The sequence below is a fragment of the Sardina pilchardus genome, chromosome 6 (assembly GCF_963854185.1).
Source record: "Sardina pilchardus chromosome 6, fSarPil1.1, whole genome shotgun sequence".
Classification (NCBI taxonomy): domain Eukaryota; kingdom Metazoa; phylum Chordata; class Actinopteri; order Clupeiformes; family Clupeidae; genus Sardina; species Sardina pilchardus.
Genome location: NC_084999.1, coordinates 14,439,598 through 14,466,421, shown reverse-complemented (window position 1 = coordinate 14,466,421; position 26,824 = coordinate 14,439,598). Strand labels below are relative to the sequence as shown.

Here is a 26,824-nt window from a genome sequence, read left to right as displayed (position 1 = left end):
ACTTGTACTTAGCTGGGTCTAAAATAAAAGGTGATTATAATGTAAACAAATTGTTTTGTGTTTATTATTTTGCATGGTATTAATATGAAAAATAGTATTGTTGCCATGTAAATACTTTCTGTAAAATCCCTCTCTGTTGTCTCTTTTTTATGGAGCCTTTTTGTGGGGGGGGGGGGGGTCTGTAACTAGCCTGTGCTGAACTGTGTTATACTCCCTTGTTCTTTAGGTCATTTTCCTCCCCTTCCTGTCCCCTCTGATGTCCAAGTAGTTGTAGCGTCGTCATGTCTCTTCTCAACCTCACGGGCAGTTCCCCTCTGACCGCCACCAACTGCTCCGTCCCTCTGGCGCCCGCCTCTCCTCCGTACAACTTCTACGCCGTGCTGCTGGTGCTGCTCATCTTCTGCGTGGTGTTCGGGAACGTGCTGGTGTGCGTGGCCGTGTCCAGGGAGCGCGCCCTGCAGACCACCACCAACTACCTCATCGTGTCGCTGGCCGTGTCCGACCTGCTGCTCTCCACCCTGGTCATGCCCTGGGGCGTCTACCTGGAGGTCTGGCTCCCTTAAAGGAACACTCCACCGCTTTTTCATATTAAGCTACGTTATTCCCAAAACTAAGACGACTTGATACATACCTCTCGCATTTCAATGCGTGCACTCACTGGCTCTGGTGCGCGGCTCTACTTTGAGAGCACTTAGCTGGCCCAGTTCATTCATTAGGATCCAAACAGAGATGAAGAAGAAGCGACCAAACACCTCCATGTTTTCCCTATTAAAATACAGTTGGGAGCACTTTGACTCGGCGCAGTAATATCCTCACTCCAAAGTGAAACTGAAAGTGCAAGAGTGATGATATTACTGCGCCGAGTCAAAGTGCTCCCAAGCTCCCACGTACTGGGACGCCATGAGTGCGCCCACAGTATCTGGCACTTGCCAACACACACCAGTGCCAACATTTTCAACCAACAAGCATTTGATAGACAATAGATTTTATTCAGTGGTGCCAATAGAGAAATAGAGCTCAATTGTGATCTACACAGCAGTGGCTAAAGGGTTCGGCGATGGTGTGTGGTTGGAATCTATGTAATTAAACATTGCAAGAGCGTTGCGCCACAGTCATGTCAGGACCAGAGTGTGGGAGCCTTATCATACCACTCGCCTTTGTGCTTTTAGATGCCTTCAATATGTCAGCACAGCATTATCTGTAGAATATTTGCTTTATCTTTCACTATTTCTCGATGTGTAAGGGAGGGATTGAAGATGATGAAGGTAGTCTACAGTGTGGAAAGAGAGATAAAGAGATGAGTTACAGTATGTGTGTGTTTTTATGGACGAGAGAAAAAGATTTTGTGTGAAGGGGGGACAGTGAAAGAGAAAGTGGACAAACATTTACGGATCATTAAATCATATGTGAGTCATTTGTAAATTATTGAGCAAAAAGATCGAGAGAAACAGTGAATCAAGTGAATGAAATGAAATAATAAAAAAAAAAACGAAAAGTCTAATCACTGTTGACATATGACCTCCGTACAGGTGGTGGGGGAGTGGCGCTTCAGCCGCCTGCACTGTGACATCCTCCTCACTCTGGACGTCATGATGTGCACAGCCAGCATCCTCAACCTGTGCGCCATCAGCATCGACAGGTAAAATACACCTTAAGGGACAGCCAATCACTCAGTGCTCTGTCACAACACATGCAGAAATAGCCCCTACCCCATGCAGGTGAGTTTAGTGATGAAGTAACATGTTGTTAGAATTGATATTTATACCCCTTGTTGTTGTTTTTGTGTTTTTTTTTTGGCATAGTGGGAGCCAATTTAGTACCCAGGCCTTACTCAATGCAATGGGCCATATTCCAGCAAGATGCAACAAAAGTTACACATTCAGTATCAGGCGTTCTGGGCACACATTGTCAGAGACTCCATTCTCTGTCAGTCAGCGTATCATCAAAAAGTTTGAAGCCATTATTTTTAAAGTTGGTTTAATTATCAGTTTTGTTTTGCCTATTTACAATATCAAAATGAAGTCAACCTATTTGCCTTGATATCTGACAAATGTATGTGCAAACCAAGGAGATTTTTTCTGCCCTGAGCAGTGTGCCGTATTCATAACAAGAGACTAATCAGACTGTTATTGTCTGATCTAACTCTGCTTGGCTCAGCTTGTATCCTTAGAGCTGAAGGAGCACTCAGCCTTGGAAGGACACACACACACACACACACACACACACACACACACAGAGAGACAGGCAGACACACACAAAGAAGTGGCACACATTAGTTATAATTGCCTTTCAGCTTTTGGGAGCTGCCCACTAATGAGAAGACGCTGTTAAAGGCTCCTTAATTTAACTTGGAAAAAGCAAGTCTTTCAATGTGTGTGTGAGATAGACGCCGAGAATGACTGTTGCTTATTGTTGTTGTGGCTCGACATCCTGTCAGAATCAACAGGGAGATGGCCTGCCCCAGAGTGTGTGTGTGTGTGTCTGTGTGTCTGTGTGTCTGTGTGTCTGTGTGTCTGTGTGTCTGTGTGTGTGTCTGTGTGCGTACGTGCTCCCAGAAGGCCCCCTACACTCTGAGACGAGTCCTTTCTCCATACGAAGCCTTTGATCAGTTCAGCGTTGTCCGCTAGCTCACAGCAGGCTTCCAACCAAGTCAGAGATGTCATCCTCCATCCCCATGCTCCCTTTTAATTACCCCTCATTTTGGGATTCTTTCCTGACCTCTTCATTATTCAAGCCATGGCGGAGTTCACACCCTGCTCGTTATATCACTGACAATCCGGTGCAGGCTGACAGTCAGAGTAGTTTTAACTGTCTCAAAGAACTGTCTTTAACAGTGTCTCTTCAAAGCTGCCTGCCAACTCTGTCCAGCAGCTGTAACCTGATTTGCACCTTTACCCCAAATATTAAAGTCCTACCCACATATACAGTGCCCTTCAAAATTATTGGAACACATGCTTAGAATAGAAAAGAATAGAATGTATACTTTTTTGATCCCGTGAGGGAAATTCGTTTCTCTGCATTTAACCCAATTTAACCGAATTAGTGAACACAGCACACACACACAGTGAGGTGAATCACACACTAACCCAGAGCAGTGAGCTGCCATGCCCAACCAGCGGCGCTCGGGGAGCAGTGAGGGGTTAGGTGCCTTGCTCAAGGGCACTTCAGCCGTGGTGGACTGGTCGGGGATCGAACCGGCGACCTTCCAGTCACAAGCCCGAAGCCCTAACCAGTACACCACGGCTGCCCCAACTTAAAGTTAAATATAAAATCATCTTTTGGAAATTGATCTTAATGCCTTACAGTTTTGTCTGATTGCTTAAGCAAATTTTTTGTAACTATTGGCTATTTTTGCAAAGCTCTACACACAAATAACAAAACCTTTCACCAAATTATCAAAATATTGTAGTTCTCTTGCAAAAGCGACAGCTTGATTAACTCTCCACACCTTCGTAAAAATGGTGTCTCTGTATCAAACAGTAAACTCAAGCCATCATTTACTAAGCACACAATGTGTCAACTACACACTGATGGTATGAATAAAAGACACATCTGGCTTTTGCTTTCTCTGTGCACAAGGTAGGCTGTCAGTTTGAGGTCATACTTTTGTCATAGTTCTGTAAACATACAGGGATACTTCAAGTATTGGTGTTCACACTCATCAAAATAAATACAAAGTCTAAACACAAAATAGTAATTTCACAGAGACAAAAAAAAAAAAAATCTGAAGTCTCTGGGTACAGCCACAAAATTCCATCTACATCGCATGTAATGTACTCCTGTCCAAGGCACCGGGTTCCTTTTCCTTGTCGTCCTCTCCCTCTCGCTCCTTCACCTCCTTGTCCTCTTCCTCCTCCTCTTTCTCCTACTTCTTCAACTCCACGTCCTCTTCCTAGGCCTCCTCTAATTATCACTCTTCCTGCTCCCTCCATTGTATTCCCCACGGATATCTTACCTGTGCCTTATTTACACTGCTTAGGCTGATTGCAAAGTGAACTTATTATCTAAAACAGTTTTCATGATGTGACCCAAACCGCTAAGGACACCAATTTTCTTTGTGATTGAAGAATATATCGTAAATAAATAAATGTTCTTCCTGACTTCCTTAAATGCTAGGGGGTACAAGTATTTGACACCTATATGTTAAATTCCCATAGGAGCAGGAAGATTTCTATTTTTAAAGGCCTGCTATTTCATGGATCCAGGATAGCATGCATCTTGATGAAGTTCTCTAGGCCTTTGGAATTAAAATAGCCCCACATCATGGTGTGCTTAGCGGTTTGATTTTTTCATTTTTGAATTAAGGCATTAAGATCAATTGTCAAAAAATTATTTTATATTCCTCTTTTTTAGTCAACTTTAGCATGGGTTCAAATACATGCTCCCCACTGTACATTTTAACTATTCAAATAAGAAATTCTAGAAACACTTGAAATGTGCATTCAATATTCTATTGCACTTAGAAATTTGATTTTATCACTGGAAGAGGGTATAATGTGATTATAGTTGATGGAAGCAATGTATTCGCATATATTTGCATTTGTTGCATTTCTACCAGCGCATCTCTGTGAATGTTGCCGACGACCTTACGTTACAATCCAGAGCTGATCAGACGTCTTCCCTAGATTAGAAGAATGTACTTTATTAACTCGCATAACACAGTGGATGGAGACTCATAATGTACATATTCTTGATCTAAATTTTCATAAATACACATAGAATATGCAAATGAGCAGAATGGAAATCCAGCTACTGACATCATGTGACGCTCTTTCAAGCCATAAATCTTAACCCCTGCTGAAGGTCATTCTGGCTTTAATGCTCTCATTTGCAAACAAATCGATGTTTATGCCTCCATTAAGGTTCTGTCACGAGCTTCTCTCTATCCCCGACTCTCTCTCTTATTTCTCATGGTGTGCACACAGATTAATCAAATAAAAATAGAGGACACCGTAGTAAGGATTTTAATTTGCCAATGTTTCAGCTGTGCAGCCTAGTCGTCGCTGCACAGCAGAAACATTGGCCAGTTTGGAAAAAGAAAAAAACAGGCACTGCATCTAAAATCAGAGTGTGCGGCTGGTGTCTCTTTTTATTTTAGAATCTCTGATGATCAGCACCTCCCTGAATGTTCTCTCGGTGTTCCCTCTCCACTACAAATATACAGATTTGCACTCACTAAAGACTGACATATACTGTCATACTGACATAGGCTGCTTATCAGTGGGTTGTCTTGTGACTTTAAAGGTGCTCTAAGCGATGTTGGGTAACGTAACTTCTGTTGAGGTTCAAACGAAACAGAAAGCTAGCTTGTTACTCCCTCCCCCTCCCTCCCATGCAATTGAAACTCTCCTAAATGCACATCTCGTAGGTGAACAGTTGGAACAGTTTATGTTTTTATGGTCCAGGCTGGACCAAGTGTTTGTTGCCGTTTTTGGAACCTTGGCTGTCCACAGAGACGTGGTCTTTTTCATTGTATTTATTGCACAGGCAGCTAGTGGATGGTGAGGTGATGGTTGCTGTATGTGACAAAAAATTTTTACAGTGTAAAAATTGCTTACTGCACCTTTAAAGTCTGGATATGGTCACTCGACTCTAGTGTCTGACCTGACCGACGTTGTCTGACTTGGTCTTCCTCTTAAAATGTTTTGTGTCCTATTTGTGTGTGTGTGTGTGTGTGTGTGTGTGTGTGTGTGTGTGTGTGTGTGTGTGTGTGTGTGTGTGTGTGTGCGTGCGCGTGTGCGTGTGCGTGTGCGTGTGCGTGTGCGTGTGTGTATCTGTGTGCAGGTACACAGCTGTGGCTATGCCTATGCTGTACAACACACGCTACAGCTCTAGACGTCGAGTGGCTCTGATGATCGCTGTGGTCTGGTTCCTGTCCTTCGCCATCTCCTGCCCCCTGCTGTTTGGCCTCAACAACACAGGTACCAACACCTCTCTCCTCCTCAATCCTGCCAATTTGCTTTATTCACGCAGCGGCCATTGTAAACCACAATGAGGCTACAGGGTACACACAGCATATTGTATTTAACACATTCGCCAATAGGTGGCGAAAATGAATTAATGAAAGGTCAATTCTGTCCTTCACAGTCATTTATGTCATTTACTGTACACACCATGGAGCCAGTTATGCGCGTTGGAAAGAGCTACTCCAAATTCTGGGCTTCATTTTGTATACAACTCTTGCGTTGTGCTTAAGCACTTTTCCAGCTAAGCACTTCTGAGGGCTGTATTAGGGTCGAGCGCCACTACACGGTGAAACAGAATATTGCTCAATGTCAGCAGGAGGCCTTGTTCTAAATACATGTAGGTTGCACAGAAAGTTTCAAATGAACATTACAGTATCATCATAGCCTAGCCTACAGTACTTCGTTCTAATTTGTCCTTTTCTTTCCAACTTGCCCGAAGTCATCCACACACTTGCGCAGACGCCTGTACTATTGTTAAGCAGCAACTATCGTTTATAAATTCTCCTGTCTCTGATTTGTTTGTAACAGAGTAGGTCAATGAGAAAGTCCCCACGTTTAATGAGGTTATGGATCAGGTTCTATTTTAAATAAATCATGAGTATATCACAAGGACACCTTGATAGTGAACTTGGGCAGAATCAGGAATGTGCATAACTGAAAAGTGCGTATCTGTTTTGGTTTACATAATGGCCGCTGCCACGTGAATAAGGTGAACAGAACTCATGCTGTGTTTTATTATTCTCTCCAAACCGACTTGGACGTCGGATATGACGTCACGTCCACACTTCAAGCGTATTTTCCAAACGGACTCGGACCTCAGTTGCCAGACGCCACGTGTTGCGGAAGCTCTGGCCGAGTAGGCCTACCAGGCGTGTTTACCTGACATCCCTAGCCACGTTTACCAACACCAGTTTGAAACAAGCCCTCATTCAATAATGCAATGATCACAACAACAACAATAGGCAGTGATACAGATGCAGTAAGGAGATTGAAATCCTCATTTAAACATTTTGGATGGTTCAAACACAAAGTGACACTGGGCCATCTTGGAATCTGTATCGGAATCCTTACTCTGTTAGTGCGTTCATGCAGCTCGGAACCTCGGAGGACCCGCCTTAAAAAAAGTCCCGACCTCCGAAAAAAGTGTGTTCATGAGATCAGGTCGGAAAATAAATACAGGAAACGAATACGTTATTACAACTGCTTAGTATGGTTGAGCAAGAAGGAAAACATATTGGGCGAGTGTTTCTATCTGTGTTGTTAATTTAGTGACAAATTACCTTGCCTATTCGTAATGACAGTGAAATTCACCTCTTGTGTTGTTGCAAGGGAGGCCGTCCTAGTTGGTTGGAGAATATGATAGTGACGTCAAGTTGGACACCTCGGGGCACAAAACTTCCGCACGAGTCTCCGAGCAAAAAATCCAACCCGACCTAGCGTTCATGTCATTTTTCCGCTATCGGAGGTCAGAAATTTCCGAAGGTCCGATGTGCATGAACGCACTATAAGTCCTCTGAGTTCAACGAGCAGGCAAGCTCACCGTCTGAGTAAAAGGGGCGTGTTAGTGCGTGTCGCTAGGCAACGTCCTGTGTTTCTCCTGGTTTCTCCTCGGACTTCTGAGATGGATGGATAATAAATCACACCAATAGCCTACTCTCCTCCTAATACATAGGCCTAATACCACCTCTCCATTATTTCTCATCCTGCTTTATGTATCACACAATTCTATCCTGTATCTAAATTCACACTGCCATAAAGCCATCATGGACACATACATACAATTTAGCCAATTTGTTACTTCATCATAGAAAGGGGTAGAAAAACTTCTAAATCAAAATCAATGTCAATACCCACCTACTCATGACGAAGGCATGTTTGTTGTCTGTAAGGTTTAAAGGGTCAGAGGCCAGTTCAGTGATTTTTTCCCAGTTACTGTTGATGTGTCCTGAGTGACATGGCTCAATAAAGCACAACAGCGTTGTGAATGCCATTCCAGCAGCTTCAAGAAGCTTCCATACCTTCTATACAGCTTCTTCTCCCTGCCATAGCATTTATCCTTCATGTGGATCCATTTCACAATCAGCTTACTTATTATTACAATTAGCTTAATTATTACCATTAATACAGCAATGAGTAAATGTGTTCCATTTTTATAATTACATTTTAGAAGACAAGGTTCTAAAGACCACTGGAACAGCTGGCAGAGGACAGTCTTTGTTTACACTCCAGGCTGGAGACGGGAGTCACTTTGCCCGTCTCTGGAGTCAAATAACAACCAAGATGCTCACCAATGATTCCACACTTACCACATAAACCCCCCCGTCTGAAGAGGGTACATTAATAAATAAATAATTCCATTTAATCTGGCCGGGATTTATTACAGCTCTCTTGAGCTCAAGTGGAAGGCTGTGGTCTGCTTGCCAGCATACCTAACCTTTACTTCCTTTACAAATGAACAGTACACCTTAGGCTAATGAGAGGCATTCATTTTGTATTCCTCTCACAGGGAGACAAGGGGAGAATAGGACAAAAGAATGCACCCCTCAATGGGTCTGTGTTACAAGGGCAGCCCTGAAGGCTTTTGCCTCTGATCTGGTCTGTGGAACGACAAGCTAATTGCAATGGATATGTGAAGAAATGATTTTCTGGTGGCAGTGTACTGATTGCATATAGCAGAGGAAGGTCTTTGGAAATCCTGACCTCGGTGCTAATGGTTGCACCATTGATTTAATGTCAGTTGTAGCACTGTTCTGTTGGACCATTTTATTTTTTGTATTTGTACAGTATGATCTTCTGCATCCCAATCCCAATCCTACATTTCAACTGCCTCTTCCTGATGTCCTTATCTCTCTTCTCACTCTCTTCCTTTCACTCTTTTCTCCTCCTCCTCATTTTCAATTCTCTCTTTCTCTCCCTCTCCCCCTCCCTCCCTCCCTCCCTCTCTCTCTCTCCCTCTCCCTCCCTCATGTGCATCAGCGAGTCAGGAGGGTCGTGACTGCAGCTTCGCCGACCCGGCGTTCGTGGTCTACTCCTCGGTGGCCTCCTTCTACGTGCCCTTCATCGTCACGCTGCTGGTGTATGCGCAGATCTGCGTGGTGCTGCGCCGGCGGGGCAGGCGCACGGCCCCCTCACGCCGACACGGCCTGCACGCAGACAGCGGCAACAGGCCGAGGAAGGTACAGGACACGAGTGTGTGCGCTCCCAATCCTCTCACTGGATTATAGCTGTAGCTGTGGCTTCCTCAGGCAGTATAATATACAGTCATACTTTTGAATGAAAGTAAAGTAAAAAATGAAGCTGTTTGCACTAGTGATATATATTTGTGTGTGTGTGTGTGTGTGTGTGTGAGAGTGTGGGTGTGAGTGTGTGGGTGTGGTGGGAGGTGGGATTTGTCATGGTGCTGAGATAATGGGGATAATCAGGTTATGAGATTTGTCTAGCAATCTGTAAAGTAGGAATTGGAAATTAAATGCGCACGTGGCTTCCGAGTGTAATTACTACAATTAAGTGGCAAACCTCCTCATACATATTCTCATATAAATGTAAGGTATACACAAATAAATATTTTCACCACTGTAAGCCTGATTTACATTACAGTGATTAATTGACTCATTCCTCTCTTTTTCCTCTCTTTCTATCACACACACACACACACACACACACACACACACAAACATATGTTCACCTTACATTGTTCCTCAGAATAAATGCACCCACCCAGAGGATGTGAAGCTGTGTACCCTTATTATGAAGCCCCCAGCCACAGCTCCCCAGCGCAAGAAGGTGGTGAGTGATTATAAAGACAGACACGATGTACAGTTCCCCTACTCATTTCTCCTCCATGGTCCCCCAGTGTAGGCTACTAACGCATCATTTAGATATACAGTGTTCCTTTCCTTTCCGATGTCCTTTTCATTCCTGTGTGGCCGTGTCTTTGGTCTGCCTGCATTAGTATTCCTGCCCTTGCTCTCCGTCTCTGCCCTTCAGCGTCTACAGTATCTCTCAGAGGCTGGGGCGGCTGCCAGATATGATAGGGCTGTAATGCGTCTGCTTCACGCCCAGACGGCTGAGTCCCGGCTCTGCACTCCTCTATCTCTTCTCCTTCTTTTCCCCTGTTCTTCTCTCTCCGCACCCTTCTTTTCCTCTGTTCTTCTCTCTCCGCACCTTTCCGTCTAATCCCTGCCATTCTACCGTATCTCCCGCAATTCCATCTGTGTCACGTTTTTAATCTCTCTCTCTCTCTCTCTCTCTCTTTTTGTTTGTCCTTCCCTGTGCTGTCTTTTCTCCTCGCCCTTATCTGTTCCCTCAACCTTCGACCTCTTTCCCTTTTCATTTCTCTTCTCTGTCCATCACTACCGCTCCCTTCCCCCATTTTTGTCTCATCCCGCTCGCTGTTCCACTCCTCCTTCAATATTTGCTCTATCTTCTCAATCTCCCATCTCTCTCGTTCACTCTCCTGGACTGTACATTCTCTCTTGTTCTCCTCTGGCTGTCTCTGTCTTTCTGATGTTTTTCTCTCCCTACATTCCCTTATCTTGATTACCTCCCACTCTTTGTCTCTCTGAACTCTGTGTTCAATCTTCCTCCCCGTGTTCAATCTGCCTCTCTTATCTCCTCTCTTTGTCTTCCTCACACACACACACACACACACACTCCTGATCTCTTTCTCTCTCGGTCTGTCTTGCTCTCTCTACCCTACTCTGCTCTACTCTTTCTGTCTCTCTCCTCTCTGTCTTACTCTCCTTCTCTCAACTCTTTCTGTATCTGTCTTTCCTGTTCTCTCTGCTGTACTCTTTCTCTCTTTCTCTTACACTCCTCCTTTCTCTCACCTTTTTCCTCCTCTGTCTCTCCTGCTCTCTCTCCACTCCACTCTTTCTCTCACTCTCTCTCTTACTGTCCTTTACTCTCCCCTCTTTTGCTCTTTCTGTCTCTCCTACTCACACTCTCTCTCTGTCCCTCCTCTCTCCTCTCTCTCTCTCTCAGACGTTGGTGAAGGAGGCTGTGGTTCACGCTCCAGAGGCGGACCCCATGCATTTCCTGCCTCAGAAGGAACCACAGCAGACGCAGCCCCAGCCCCAGCCCCAGCCCCAGGGCATCCAGCAGCCCGCCGCCTGCGCCCAGATCTCCCTCTCCGCCACCGTGGCCCCGGCCGCTCCAGCGCCCCCCGCGCCCCCCGCCATCCGCTCGGCCCTCGTCCCCCGGCGTGCCACCTTCCAGGCGGAGGTGCACGCCCGCGAGGGATGGAGGGAGAGGAGGCTGGAGAGGGAGAAAGGAGGGATGACAAAGGAGAGATTTCGGGGAAGGCTCTCGCAGCAGAAGGAGAGGAAGGCAACTCAGATGCTGGCCATTGTGTTAGGTGAGGAGAGGATGAGAAAAGGAGGATCGATACAGTATTTCTTCATTCTGATTCTACCACTGGATTGGAGAACTACTAATGGCATACAGTAATGACAGACTGACATTTATGTCCTATGATTCATTCAAATCACCTGCAATATGCCATTACTGTATAACCTTTTAGTACCGTTCTTATAATTGCAGTAGTGGTGGACTCTGAAATAAGGTACTCATGAAATGACGGGGCCATCATTCATGTTGTTTACTCTAAAGAAAGTGTGTGTGTGTGTGTGTGTGTGTGTGTGTGTGTGTGTGTGTGTGTGTGTGTGTGTGTGTGTGTGTGTGTGTGTGTGTGTGTGTGTGTGTGTGTGTGTGTGTGTGTGTGTGTGTGTGTGTGTGTGTGTGTGTGTGTCTGTCTGCATGTGTGCCGGTGTGTTTAGGAGTGTTCATCATCTGCTGGCTGCCCTTCTTCCTGACCCACGTGCTGAGGGCCCACTGTGGCAGCTGCTGCATCTCTCCGTCCCTGTACAGCGCCGTCACCTGGCTGGGCTACCTCAACAGCGCCGTCAACCCCATCATCTACACCACCTTCAACATCGAGTTCCGCAAGGCCTTCATCAAAATCCTCCACTGCTGAGGAAAAGGATGGAGGTTACACCACCTCAAACGTCAAGTTCCGCAAGACCTTCATCAAAATCCTCTACTGCCAAGGAAGAGGATGGAGAAAGATAAAGAGTATATGATGAAGAAAGAAAGGAAAAGTCAGAGGAACAAAATGAGAAGGGAACAGAAGTGAGCTATATTTTGGATGAGTGGAGTAAGAAGGTCAATGTGATGAAATTCAAAAACAAAAGATGATTAAAAAAAAAAAAAAATCTCGTGCAGAGCAGAACAAGAAACATGATGAACTGTCCTTTTGAAACTTTTTTCTTTTGAAGTTGGTGATTTCTCAGCCTTTTACTCAATCTTGACTCACAATGTCTGTCTTTTAAGTCTTTTCTAAATAATATCGGATGAGTGCATTGGAAGATGCTGCCAATCACGGACCTCAGTGATCAGAGACAAAGAAAGCTTTGTTTGAGTCAGAGCTTGTGATGAATGGTATGTTCATTGGAGCACTACTGTATGTTTAAGGGAGAGCTTGTGCTGAATGGTGTGTTCACGCCATGTTTAAGGGATCATGCCTCTGTTCATGGGTGTCAATTTACTTCCAGTGAGGACAAACACATTGAGAGCACAATGGAGGTCAGTATAGTGTGGGCTGTGAGTCTCTGATCTCTTTTTGCCTGTGATATGATAAGACCGGCGCTAGCTAGCACCCATGGGCGTTACTCTCCTAATGATCTCATAGTCCTCTTATGTCTAAGGTTGCAGGTTAGATCCCGATGCTGTATTTAGGCGTCATGTGATTTCATATCACGCACCACTTGATTAGAAACAATGGAAACAAACTCAATGGAGTTGGGCAAATGTTGATGACTGGACCTCAGTTTTGGCCTGGAGCCGTGGAAGGTCAGTAGCCTTGTAGATAACAGAGAACAGTGGACATTTGTGACTGGATTCAATGTATAAATTGTACATTTAAAGAACAGCTAATACCACAATGCAATGTCATACAAAGTCCTTCTGGAAATAATGTGAATTAAAGCTTTTCTCAAATATGTTCATGCCTATGAATGCTCAGAAAAAATAAATAAAACTGTAAAGCATATTATTTTGTTGACTGGGCTCATTTTCATACAGTTAAATCAATACAAATGTAAAATGAATTGGTTCATTGTATTGTTTAAGGTGTCATGCTAAAGGACTGTAGTTATCAAGCTCTTCTAAACAAAGGCTTGTGATTGTAATCAGTTCTTGGCACACACAAACCTAGACTCCAGTTCCTCTGCTACATGTTGTCTGCCAACACCTGACATTGTCTATTCAGGTAATATAAGACGCCTCTCAAAAGTGTGTCTCAAAGCATAGTCTCTCTCTCTCTCCTCTCTCTCTCTCTCCCTCTCTCTTCTTCATTCAACCACCTATAGGAACATATTTAGAACCCTGGTATCATGGTGTCAAGTGCTCATGCAATTTTGATTGATTATGTAGCTTGGAAAGATCTAAACTCATTCACAAAGTGAATAGAGTGTGGTGACTCGTTTGGGAAACGTTTCCAACACTTGCATTGAATTTTGAAATTATTGGTCCAGCCTAACCAATCACATTGATCAGAGATTCCTAGTGTTACGTCCTACTTCACCTAAACTTTGTAAACTGACGATAAACAGCATCAACAGTCTGGAAACAATGTGTGTTACTTTGTTTTAATACGTTATACTGACTTTTCTTATTGATGTAAATAAACACCATTTATATATAGAACTCTACAGTGTAGTTTCCCCTTTTTATGTCAGGTCTGCTGTGAGCCAAGCGGTCCTTCACACTGCGTCTGTTTTTCTTGTCTGTGGGTCAGGGTTATGAACTATGGTGTTCCAGACCTGATCTCCCTGAAAGAAGAGGTGGGCTGAGTGAGGCTAGTGATTATAGACCTCTTACCCTCCCATCATGACTCTGAATGTCATTCATATAGAGTGATATTCAACTCTCACAAAGACACAATCCAACAAACCCACCATTACTGTATTGTACACTGTAGGTCTATGTGTGTGTGTGCATGTTAGTGAATACAAATGTGTATGTTTGTGTTTGTGTGTGATTTCATGAGTGGGTGGAAGTCAACAGGGGCGCCCTGTGGAGAATGTTAGTCAAGCCGTATATGTTACCTGCCGTGTTAAACTCTGACCCAACTGTGCAATCGCCACCATACATCTTTCATGAGGTCCGCTGCCAGGAGCACAGGCGCGTATCGATTGCATCTGACCTCCCCGCCATCCTCATAACACAAGAATAGAGGGATTACCAGCAGGTGAAGAAGAGGGGGGGACTGAGCTGGAACAATGGAGACATGATTACACGACGGGCGAATTACTGAGGGACGCCGAGGTAGAGACAAGTGAGCAGGAGAGCAAAAAGGGTCAAAACAACTCTGAGAGACGGACAGAAAGAGGCACAGGGAAATAATAATAATAATAAAAAAAACAGACAGAAAAAAGGAAAACATGCGGAAGGACAAGTGGCCGTCTTTATGCGGTTCTCCCTGACAGGGCTTTTGTGTGTTATTTACAGCCAGGCTCTTGAGGCTACCCTTGGTGCTGGAGTGGACACGCTCTTTCACAAGCTACAACGCCGATGCTCTAGAGAAGGCACAACACTCACTTGTGCTCTTTCACTCCCTCGCTATGGCTCAATCTCAGGTAAGAGCTGCTGTGTGTGCGTTTTGTGTGAGTTTGTTCTGGCCAGGGAGATGTGGTTGGAACAGTAACTGCTTCTATGCCCATATAACAGTAACAGTGCCTGTTCAGGACAAATGTTTTCTTCTCAAATGCTCGAAAATGCTTTCAACATAATGGTAATAAGACTAAGAGCAATATGTTCAGTCATTTGCAAATTGTTACAAAGAATACCTTGGAAGAATATTGCTTTTATGATCAACATAAATATGAATTTTCAAAATATGTCAAAGGCTCTAGATGCAAATGGTGCTTATATGATCCCTGTATGCAGTAATGTAAAACGATCTGATAAAGTAGCCTACAATGGTGATGTTGGCAATTTGTGAAATTCTATCATAGCTCTCTCTCTCTTTCTCTCTCTCTCTCTCTCTCTCTCTCTCTCTCTCTCTCTCTCTCAATCTATCTAGGTCAAACTCACGCCTACAAACTATGTTTCTTCCCTTCTTATGTCATGCACCTGTGCAATAGGGTACTTCTTGCTCCACTTCAACAGAGGGCACCACTGTCCCCCAGTCTGGTGTCTCTCCACAGGAGCATCTCCCTTTCAGCCAAATGCATCCCTCAGTGACTCCGCCACTGTTCCATTACAGCCCGGAGCTCCTGTTACCTTCATCCGCTCAGCCAGCCATTTGCCTCACACCCCAAAACTCCATTTCCCAGCATCCTTCTGAAATACTGAGACTACCTCTGATCCTTCCGCTCACGGATCAAGGTGTGACAGGACTCATCCCCCTCTCAAATGTCCAGAGCACCGAAGCTCTGTCAAGGCCCCAGATGTTGGGGGTGTCACAGTTAGCCCCTTACACGCTTTCAGCCATGATGCCCCACATGGCACACCCCCTGTCCTCAACCCAACAGCCAACAGCAAACACACAGGACACCACAAACTGCTTCAGCCTTACAAGCACACAGCTGCCCCTCAGCTCTCAACTGTCCCTAACCAACCAGCCAGTACACAACACCACACTACCTTCAGCTGGTGACCTATCTGTAGACACACAAATAATTCATATTGCAACGGACACCAAACTACCATCAACAGAGCCACCAAGCTCAGCAATACATGCACCCCCATGCGACACATTATCAGAGACAAAAGAGCAACAACCCATTCAGAGCCAGCCAACGTCAACGTCAGAGGAACCAGATCATCAGCCAGCAACCGTGTCTTTGCCTCCAAGCCTGGCTCTAGCTGGTGTATCGGTACCTGTTGACCCACAACGGAAGCTCTCAGAGCAGGGTTCAGTTCTGGAAGAAGGTGAGGTGGGGCTCACCCTCCCCAAAGACGGATCAGAGAAGGACCCAGGTAAGGGATATGACTTTAGCCTGGTTAGTCTTAAGGGGGCTCCATCCTAGATTACAATGCAAAGGAGAGGTCATTGCAATATTTGCACTTAACCTCTATACCTAGCGCACACAAATGACACTGGAATGCTTCCCCATTAAGGTAGACTTTTCCATAGTGATGAGATTTTGTCTTATATCGTTGATTACATTTTCAGATATTATGCAATGAATCTCAATACCTTTAATCCTAGACTCGCTCTGTCTTGCCCGCCTCTGCTCCACAGATATTAGCTCCCCATGGACCAGACTATTCCTTACCTGCCCGCCCCGCCTGACTCTGACAATCACCTGCATTCCTATCGTCTTCACAGTCTTCATCTGCATCGCTATCATAGGTGACCACATGGACACTGTTTGTGGTTACATATCACATGCACTCTTTCATTTCCTTCCCAAGGACGTTATTATTGAAGCCTTCAATCATACAAAAGATTTTAAATGAATTGATCTAAATTTGGCTAAATATCCTCAGTTTCTCCATCTTAGTTATTGAAAAACTGATATTTTTCTTCACTGATTTCTAACTGCATATGGATTTCCCCCCCTGTGTTTTATTAGTGAAATTCCTGTGCTTCCCATCCAAAGTGCGTGATCTGTCGCTCCCCTGTGGTAGTAAGTGGAATTGCAGTGCTACGCCTAGCCCTCCTGCCTTTGCCAAACACCCTGCCAACCAAACAGCTAACGTCACGGAGGGTAAAAACCAGTCTCTCAGAGTCAGTCCTCTATAATCCCTTCTTCCTCTCTATCTATCCTCCCCTAACTAATGGATCTGATTCCACAGATCTAACTGGGCCACCCTTCCCCTTAGGTTGTCCGGACGGGGTGCAAGATGGGCAGGGTGTGCGCATCGTTGGGGGCACCCTGGCTGAGGAGGATAAGTGGGGCTGGCAGACGAGTCTGCACTGGAGGGGAAAGCACGTCTGTGGGGGGTCCATCATCAGCCCACGCTGGGTCATCACAGCTGCACACTGCTTCGTCCAGTAAGAAGATGTTCAATAGGATAACCACAATGCGTTCTGAGACAGGTTTAGTACCATTAGTTCTGTCACAACTTAACTCACATGGGAGTATTAGTAGATTTTTGGGGAAAGTAGTTCTCCAGCAACATTTCAAAGAAGGCTTTCAAAACATACATAGTACCACTATCAGTGTATCGGCAAGATGTGGGCACACTTCTTCACCAATGCAGAAACATCTCACACATTTGGCACAGCCGTTCTTACTATGACCACCGCTAACACACATTTACACTAAGTACACTAGGTATTTTTGGTCAATGATTCCTGCCGGGCCTCCGAAACACCGGGGAACATTTTTACAGAAATTGAGCATTTGATCCCCTGGAGCCACTCCACAAACAACACAAAGCAACAACATTCCTCTTCAATTGCCATTATCTCCAGTTAAGATGTTCTGAACTGCACCAAATGCCATGTGTATGATTACCATTACCCTGACAGCATCTGGCGGGGGCTCTGTGCACGTTTTCGCAGAAATTCATTCAACAACCAAGGGTAGAGCAAGAGAATGGCAGTTTATGAGGAGTTGCAGGAGTAGGGGATGAAGAGAAGTTGAGAAGTATGATTTATCTTCTTCGGATACCCCCACGAGGCAGACTATGTACCACTATACAGTGCATCTAATTTGTTCACTGTCACACATAAATGTAACACAGCCAGTATTTGTCAATGCCACACCTGTGGAAAGCACCTGTTGACTGATGAAAGTGTTTAAGATTAACCCTGATCTATTAATACATTTTGTACAGCCTGTAACTATGTCTGTTTCTCATCTGTCATCTGTCACTTTCCCAGGTACAACATGATGTACGAGTCTGACTGGCAGGTTGTAATTGACACCGTCCGCTTGTTCGACGCTTCGTTGGGGAAGAGGTACAGCGCCTTGGAGATTTACCCCCATCCAAACTTCTCTGAGGATAACAACGACTATGACCTGGGCCTCCTCCGCACCACCGCAGACATGGAGATGGGAGGTGAGGACGGGATGAGTAACATGCTGAGGAGAGGGGAGTGGAGAGAGACATTTTTATGTCATGAAAGACACGTAAGAGTTCAAATTGAGTTCTCTTGAGCTCACAACCTGTTCCAGCCAGATATGCTGTATTTGCCTTTGATGCCATGTATGGCTGTGCTTCATGATGCAAGCATTGGACTTGGCAAGCTCAACAGTGATCATTTGGACAAACAACACGTTGTTGTTTTGATGTGGCAGGGCGTTGGTGTTGTTGATATAGTGTGTAATGGTCATGACCTGTGCTACAGGTGGCGTGAGGCCGGTGTGCTTACCGAGTCGGAGGGAGTCATTCCCCGTCGGCTCCCCCTGCTGGGTTACCGGCTGGGGCTACACAGTGGAGGGCGGTGAGTCCACCTTCTCCTCCTCTTTGCTCTCTTCATATCACTTCATCTCTCTGTCTTTCATGGTGTGTCTTTCTACTCTTTTCTTCAATGACTTCCTGTACATCTCCTTCCTTTGTTGGTTGTTTAGACACAAACTGACTGAGATAACAACCAGCTGCCTGCCCTATCTGCTTACGTTAGGCTTGGTGTCATCAGAGATGAGGCAAGCCCTGGTGAAGGTGATCGACCAGTCCCTGTGCTCGCGGCCAAATGTGTACGGCTCCTACCTCACTCCCAGAATGCTTTGTGCTGGCTTCATGGAGGGAGGAGTGGACTCCTGCCAGGTAGTTATCTGCTGATGTTGTCAAAGCTGATTAACACCTGGTATAAAATACACACTTTTCCGTGTTACAGTATCAGAGTGGCTGAGTATGAGTACAGATATTACAGTGAAACTATATTTGCAGTTACCTGAAGTGTGTAGGGTTTTGTGTCTGATATTTCAGCAACCTTCACATGCATAGGCTACATGTCTCAGTTCCCTCTCTTGACAATAATCATTCCTTCATGGTAATGATTCATTGTCTGCCAAACTAATATTCAACAACAAGCCAGCAACTACAGCAAAATTGCTGAGTCAGTGTAACAACAGTGGCCTGATCATTTCACACACCAAGTTCACTTATACTGTAGTAGGCGTGAAAAACCACACAGATATGGAATGAATTCTAGCTTCTTAAGTCACACAGGCCATCACTGACCACATAGGGTGTGAATGCTCTCTGTGTAGCCTACATTCTGTGAGTCATGCCTGGGTGGCTCTGCTTGTGGTCAGGGAGACAGCGGAGGCCCCCTGGTGTGTGAGACAGCAGAGAGAGAGTGGAGACTAGCCGGTGTGGTGAGCTGGGGTGAGGGATGTGGCCGACGCAACAAGCCTGGGGTTTACACACGCGTCACCCACTTGTTACAATGGATGGAGCACTACATACAGGTAGTTTACTCACTCACCCATTCAAAAAGAGACACCATGGAGCCCAGCGGCTCAGGGCCTACTTGTTAACTTGCTTACTTGCTTTTATCTCTTGCAGGAGGAGGAAGAACTACACTCACCGGAAAATGAAAATGAATAAATAAATAAATAAATTATATATATATATATATATATTGTAAAACATGTATTTGTAAATAAAATAGAACATTGTACAGCCTTTGTTATTGCATGTTGTTTTTCAGATACATGTACTAATGCACAATGCACATTTAACAATAGGTTGCTGACTGGTGTCACGTAGACATGGCCTATAAAACTGCCAGTGTGGCGCAATAAAGTAGTCTGCATTTCCTCCTTGGCTTGAAGCCTCACACACCCAGCACTCCTGTGAACTCTGGTCCAATTTCCTTGGACGCCACCTGACCTCTTTATCTATCGTGTAGGCCTACGGTTAGACTGGAAAAAGGGGGCGTTATGTAGAGTTAGGTCAGGTTAATGTGTGGAACTGAGGCCACAAGTTTTTAACATGTTTGTCTTGGACGGACCGCGCCGCGGACAGGCAATATCAGCTGCACGAACGGATTACACGTGAATTTGGATTACGCATGACCGATCTACTGTATACATTTACCGATTTTCTGTTTGAGAGGATCATAGGCTACTTAATTGCGAACTGTCTGATTTAGGCCCTACTTAAAGTAGCCTAACATAACTTTATGCAGACGTCCAGATAGTAAACAGCAGTTGCTCTTGCCAGACACTGTAATCGCTGTATAGCACCTCAGTGTGACTCCTCGACGGTTGTTCGCAAGTTTGTGTTTGCAAACTGGACCAACCGGTCTAAGGAATTTTGACTAGGCGTGTCATTGGTGGGCACTGTACCTCGCAACCCATTAGAAAAAATGAATTCCGTCACACTTAGGTTCCAGCCAACTCTGGCCTGCGCGTGGAGAGTGAAAACAACCTCGAGCTCGCGTAGGATTCCAGCCTTGCAACTGCTCTGCTACGGCGTCTCAAGCACCGACCTTCAGTCGCCTGTCAAAACAAACATAAGATATTATTGCTCAAGGATGAACCAGGGGCAAGGGTTGTTGTTCAGACAGGTGAGTGATGCAAATGATTCCATAGTAAGCCCTTTCTTCTGTAGCAGGGCGTATTACACCCTGTGCCTGTGTTGACATGGTCCTTGCTAACTTAGCCTTGTTGACAGCTAACTTGGCAACGAACATGATTAGAACGAGACCGATTTACAGATGAAGTTTTTGTGGGCCAGTTTCATGTTTCGATTTTGTTTGTCAGGCCATGCTAGTGATAAGGTACAGTTACAATGTTCAAACTTAAACCAGGCCATCAGCAAAGCACGTTTCAGGCATAGACTGTAAAAACCAGGCTTGTTTACTAAAGTGCAACTATTACTTGGCGAAATGGGCTACGCCCATCGAGAACATGCAGTAGGCTAGCCCATGTAGAATTATTCGGATAATTATTATTTGATTAGATTCAACTTTATTGTCGTGGCAAAAGTAAGGACAACCAGTAGCCTGGAACTAAATGCAGGTTAACATCTAGCCAGTAGCCTACTGCAATCATTAAACATTGCTTGTTGTTTTCCTTATAGCAGTGCATACATTACAAAAAAAAAAAAAAAAACACGTAGCCAGTAGGCTATGATACATTATGAAAAAAATAAAGTGCATTGAGTGTAAGTAATCAGACAGTCCATAGTAGCCTACAAACAGAATGCAGTCATGTCCTGATCTAAAATCCTTATATTTTTTTAACTGATATGATATTCAGTCATATTTTTGAAATAGTAAGCTAGATATTAGTTGGCAAATGTCTGAAAGTGTTTTTGTTTTTAAAACTGTTTCACTGTTTCCCCATCATCTTTGAAGTTGTTCGAGTCCGTCAGTAGTACATACACGTACCTGCTGGCAGATACAGAAACCAAGGAAGCCGTGCTGATTGACCCCGTGCTGGAGACCGTGGACAGGGACCTCAAGCTGATAGATGAATTGGGCCTTTCACTGAAAATAGCAGGTATATGGCACGAGTTAGCCACTTTGTGTAATTAAACCTTCTCTTGTGGATTGTGTATTATGATGCTGGACTGTATTGTCTGCTACATCTGCGTGCTTTCCGAGTTAATCTGGACACGTTGCTTATGTTGTCCAGATTCTTTCATATATTGCACAATTGGAAAAGGGTGTGACTCTTGGGCTTATCTTTCCTCTCTCTATGACGCAGTGAACACCCACTGCCATGCAGACCACATCACAGGGACCGGTCTCCTGAAGAGAAAGCTGTTTGGAGTGAAGAGCGCCATTTCCAAACACAGCGGCGCCACTGCGGACATCCTGCTCTCTGAGGGCGACAGCATTAACTTTGGCAAACATGTAAGGCCTGCCGCATACAGATGAGGTGATTGAGCCTATATATAATACTTTAAAGAGTCAGCTGATAGTAGGCACAGTGCTCAAGTTCTTATCTGAATCACTCATGCAGAGACTGGTATATCTTACTCTCAGCGCATGAGATTGGCCGCTGAGGGCAGTGGCAGTGGTAGTGTAGTGACTAATGGATTGGGCTAACATGCAGTAGACAGACAAGTTGTGGGTTCAAGTCCCAACTGTTGTGCCCTTGAGCAAGGCACCTAACCTGGATTTGCTCTGAGGAGACTGGCCCTTGTCCTAATTGACATGTGTAAGTTGTTTTGGATAAAAGCGGCAGCCTAATGGATAAGTGTAAGCAGAGCCATTTGCGACAAATAGGGAATCTTGTTCTGTGCTATCCTGTTAGCGATTGGTTCCGAGGTGGTCATCTGTTTCATGGACGCTATGTTTCATCCCAACATTCAGCAGATCTCCATTGACATAGTACAGTGAACAGAGGAAAACATATTTAAATTATTTTATAAAAGCATTTTGTTTTTAAGCCAAACTGTTGCGGGTGAGACTGTAGAGCAAGACCGGGAGGTGTAAGACAGTTGCAAGGTGACCACTGCCATTTGAACTTGAGCTGTTTTCTCACCTCCTCTTGTGCTCTTTCTGCTTCTGTCCTCAGTGTCTGAATGTGAGAGAGACCCCCGGGCACACGGATGGCTGTATGACTTTGGTGACCGGTGACCAGACTATGGCCTTCACCGGAGACACTTTGCTTATCAGAGGCTGTGGAAGGACGGACTTCCAGCAAGGTGCCAAGATCCACACATTCCACGTTATGAACTATCATACAGTGATTAGGTTGCCATTGCACATATGACAGGGAAAAAAAAAAAAACTTATTTTGTATACAAAGAATAAATACAGTATACTGATAACATACAACCCTTATTAAGTAATTGGTGATAGTCATATAACATTGATCATATTTTATAATATTGACCTCAACCTGATGGGTATTTCACAAAAGCAGAATAAGAAATTCAAGATAAGATAAAGCCAGGTGTGAGCTAGCCTTGTCTAGTCATCCTAGCTCAACACGTTTTATGAACACCAAGCCAGGATGAGGAGTGAATAGGTCAAGCAAGGTGTAAGTAATTCAGGATAAGTGCATGTTCCGTATTTCCTCATTAGAGCTCACGGTTGAATTAAAACATAAACATAAAAATTAGAAAATGGTGTCATTCACATCAAGTGAACAAGAGCTTCTTTGTAGAATAACACGGAAGTGAAGGTTTTCCTTTTTGAATGGGGAAACACAGGCGTTTTGGTAAAACAGTGAGAGAAGGCGTGGAAGACCAACTGAATGCACATTCACATACAGTATTATCCCTCATGTGAGTGCTTCCTCATCTAGACACCGGAACAGTAATTAGACAGTGTGTGTTGCCTTCAGATTCTCTCCTTGTTGTAGCCTCTCTGTTCTCTTTAAAAGTTTGCAGTGCTTTGGTTTATCTGTAGGATACCCATGGACGCTACCGCCAAGTTGTTAGACTTTTTTTTATCTTTGTCAGTGGTTGAAGTGTTGAAAACAGTGATTTATTTTGACATGGCTGTGTGCCTGCTGCAGAACACTATAAACCATTTTGTTGCTAATGCAAAAAATGGTCAAGTTAAAAAATACTCAAAAATGATTTTTAACCAAAACCCACTCTCTGGAATGGGATCCTGCGGGGTATTCTAGAAAGTAGGTTGATCAACCCTGAGATGGGAAACTCTGATATTTTGGTTCCATTACAGTAGATATGTAACCTGGCTAATACTAGACCAAACTCATCTTTTGAGATTGAACATTAGTCTGGGGAGTCTACGCTGTATTTCTACTGCACAAGGGGCATACAGTAGTTCAAATGACTGTACGCTTGGATAGTCCTTATTCAACCCATCAGACTAAAAATCCGGGTGCATCAGGTGGATAAGACAGTTTGTGATTGGTCCCGGCAAATTTGGAATGGAAGCAGGATAGATAAATGCAGGTTTGCAGCCTGAGCTGCAGGGCTAGGTTTATGGGTTCGCTCAGTCTACACAGAGTTTGTTCGCTCCGAGTTCCGCGTGTACATGACTAGAAAAGCCATTATTAATGGAGCTCAGAAATGATGAGTCACTGTAGCAACTGGTTAGAAAATGTACCCCACTCTCACTTTCTATGTCACTCAATCAATCAATCAATCAATCAATCAATTTATTGTTTAAACCATGCAACATGGTCTCAATACACTTTGTAAATTTAAAATAAGATATAACATACAACCAACAAGTAAAAGAAAATATAATAACACAAATAATAATAATGATGATGATAATAATAATAATAATAATAATAATAATAATAATAATAATAATAATAGAAAGAGTCCAACATTGAACAATAAAACAATGCAAGAAAAATTATTGGAATTAAGCAAACATTTCCAGCCATATTACACCTCAGCTAGCCTACTTGAGTATTATGGGGGATTTAAGTTCAGGCCAAAATGTTTAGAAAAAAGATAAATGTTTAATCTAGATTTAAAAATGTCAACACTGCCTGCTTGCTCCCCTTACATTTAGTGGAAGGCCATTCCAAAGGTTTTGTGCACAGAAGGCAAATGCTGACCAGCTGATTTTTTATTAACCCGATAGAATGACCAACAGTCCCCAATTAAGAGAGCGAAGAGGGCTAATAAGCTTAGTTAAATAAAGTGTTGCAAGTCCATGTAAAGCCTTAAAAGTTAAAAGGAGAACCTTAAAATCAGCTCTGGCTTGAACTGGTAATCAGTGCATGCCACAGAGATTTATGGGGAAAATCGCTGGATTTTCCCTTAAAGTTTCTTACTAGAACAGGAAACGTGGAGTTTCCCCTCTTGTCAGGGTTAACAAACTCAGATTTGTATCAAAACCCACATTCTGGAATAGACCATGCGAAGTCCATACTAAAGTTTGTTTTTGTAGTACCACATAATGCCACTAGGTGCCAGTAGTGTTTTTCAGAGCTGATCTCATTAATCTTTCTTATTTTTTTGCACAGGGTGCTCAAAGAGGTTGTATAAGTCTGTCCATGAGAAGATTTTCACCCTTCCTGCCCACTGTCTGATCTATCCTGCTCATGATTACAAAGGCAGGTGTCAGATTTGGAGTATTCATTCATGTTAACATCAAATGAGGCATTTCTGAAATAAGCAGAAATGTTCTCACATGATGAGAAATGTAATTGTAGAGGAACGCTGTGTTTCATTTTTCTTTCCTTATATAACCCTTAACACACACTCAGGGTCCTATTAACTGACTGATAAACTATAAGGTGATCAATTAAACAATTACTTACAGGATAGAAAATATTCCTCTTTTATTTATTCCATTTGTTTGTTCCATTGTCTAAAAGTTGCTCATTAAATTCATATAAATGTAAATTCACTGTTGTGTCTATCTGCCCCATAGGTCAGACTGTGTCAACAGTGGACGAGGAGAAAAAGTTCAACCCACGCCTGACCAAAACCCTGGAGGAGTTTGTGGTTATCATGAAGAACCTCAACCTTTCCAGGCCTAATAAAATAGGTAGCTTTTCCAGCCACTGTGTCACCCTGCAGTCACACAAGCTGCACCTAATGCTGCCAGATCACTCCACATATATGATACCTCTGTGTTCTGTGTCTGGTTCACCTTTTCACATCTACATATTGTTTTCACAGAGTGTAAACTCTGTCTACTCACTTCTGTGCTGTACATATATTTGACTAACGTTTTATTTCTATATGTTTTCTCTGTCCCTCAGATATCGCAGTGCCTGCAAACCTGGTTTGTGGTCTACATGATGTATGAATACATTCAAATGACAGAAAAGGGGAATACCAACTACTATAACAATAGCAGGGCATTCAGTTAAACTTGAATAATTTTCATACAAGTCAACAAGAAATATACATTTATATACATATCCAAACCAAGCAAAATCATTGTATTTACTTGAGATTTCAGACATCTGTAAACAGGAGAAAACTGTCAAAACCAAGTTTATGTACAATGAAAACATTTAAAATGTAGGGTGTCTTATTAATGTGTAATTAAAACATGTATGATTTTTTAAGTTATGTGTTGTATTGAGTTGTTTGTTTTTCTGTCATGCTCTTTTATCAGGCAGTTAAAGAAAATATGCAGTGGTGTTTTTCACCCCCACGATTTTGCATATTCTGCTTGGGAAAAGACTAGTCATTTGCATGTAAAATCCAATGGCAGAAGTTCAGCCTTTCTGCTGAAGGTTTTTGTATGTGTGTTCGCTTGTCTTTTTCCATGTTCATTTCTGTGGAAGTGTATTCAACCTCAGATGATCAAACTGATTGTGATGTAATACAGAGTAAGCAAGAATGCTTGTCATGTCCTCCAGCTTGTTCAAGAAAAACAAGCTCTCTCTCTCGTGTCAATGAAGCAGCACTTGTAAGATGGACTAGTTTGCAACATAACAACTGCATTTCATGGAACTTTGGTACATCCACTCTAAGTAAGTCAAATACATTGAAGTTTCTCAAACCAAATGACCTGAACTTTTATTTACTTTATTTTATTATTTTTAAGTATATATTTGGGCTTTTTGCCTTTATTCGTAGAGGACAGTAGAGAGAGACAGGAAGCAAGCGGGAGAGAGAGATGGGGTGGGATCGGGAAATGACAGCAGGTCGTACTCAAACCTGGGTCCCCGTGGGCACTCGGACCCGTACATGTTGTGCCACAGTGCCCCCAATACTGTTGGATTTGCTTGTCAACAAACCAAACCAGGTGCCTTCTGTATGCACACACCCAACAAGTCTGTCAGCATAAAAATGAATCATCCTTTCTAGAGATGACAGATCTGGTGACAACCTGGTTCTGACTACTCACCAGAATGTCGGGTTTGTATAGAGACTTTAACTTGCTCAGACACTTAGTTCTGTGTTTGACTGTGTCAGTCATCACATTGTATTGGATCACATTTTGACCATTTATCAGCAGTCTCTTGTCTCTGTCTCCGTCACCCAACCTGTCTCACTTGCCCCCACCCTTGGTAGAGAGCCCACTTGAAACAGCATCACCGCAT

At 43.7% G+C, this 26,824-nt stretch overlaps 2 protein-coding genes across 2 annotated transcripts; both read left to right on the top strand.

Annotated features, from left to right (window-relative positions):
- The first annotated feature begins 281 nt into the window (after positions 1-281).
- drd2l (dopamine receptor D2 like) lies at positions 282-11,940 on the top strand. The gene is made up of 7 exons (XM_062538058.1): positions 282-548; positions 1,530-1,639; positions 5,785-5,921; positions 8,943-9,142; positions 9,669-9,752; positions 10,950-11,322; positions 11,744-11,940. The coding sequence occupies exons 1-7, from the start codon at positions 282-284 to the stop codon at positions 11,938-11,940; spliced, it is 1,368 nt and encodes a 455-aa protein (XP_062394042.1).
- A 7,792-nt stretch (positions 11,941-19,732) lies between these two features.
- On the top strand, positions 19,733-25,840 carry ethe1 (ETHE1 persulfide dioxygenase). The gene is made up of 7 exons (XM_062538577.1): positions 19,733-20,439; positions 21,232-21,376; positions 21,584-21,732; positions 22,400-22,529; positions 24,785-24,874; positions 25,195-25,311; positions 25,529-25,840. The coding sequence occupies exons 1-7, from the start codon at positions 20,239-20,241 to the stop codon at positions 25,573-25,575; spliced, it is 879 nt and encodes a 292-aa protein (XP_062394561.1). The 5' UTR covers positions 19,733-20,238; the 3' UTR covers positions 25,576-25,840.
- Positions 25,841-26,824: the final 984 nt, after the last annotated feature.

Coding starts and splice junctions, on each gene's coding strand:
- ethe1 (XM_062538577.1), top strand. CDS start 20,239: ATGAATTCCGTCACACTTAGGTTCCAGCCAACTCTGGCCTGCGCGTGG. Junction 21,377..21,583: donor CCTTTCACTGAAAATAGCAG/GTATATGGCACG, acceptor TCTATGACGCAG/TGAACACCCACTGCCATGCA. Junction 22,530..24,784: donor AAGGACGGACTTCCAGCAAG/GTGCCAAGATCC, acceptor TTTTTTGCACAG/GGTGCTCAAAGAGGTTGTAT.
- drd2l (XM_062538058.1), top strand. CDS start 282: ATGTCTCTTCTCAACCTCACGGGCAGTTCCCCTCTGACCGCCACCAAC. Junction 9,143..9,668: donor GCGGCAACAGGCCGAGGAAG/GTACAGGACACG, acceptor ATTGTTCCTCAG/AATAAATGCACCCACCCAGA. Junction 9,753..10,949: donor CTCCCCAGCGCAAGAAGGTG/GTGAGTGATTAT, acceptor TCTCTCTCTCAG/ACGTTGGTGAAGGAGGCTGT.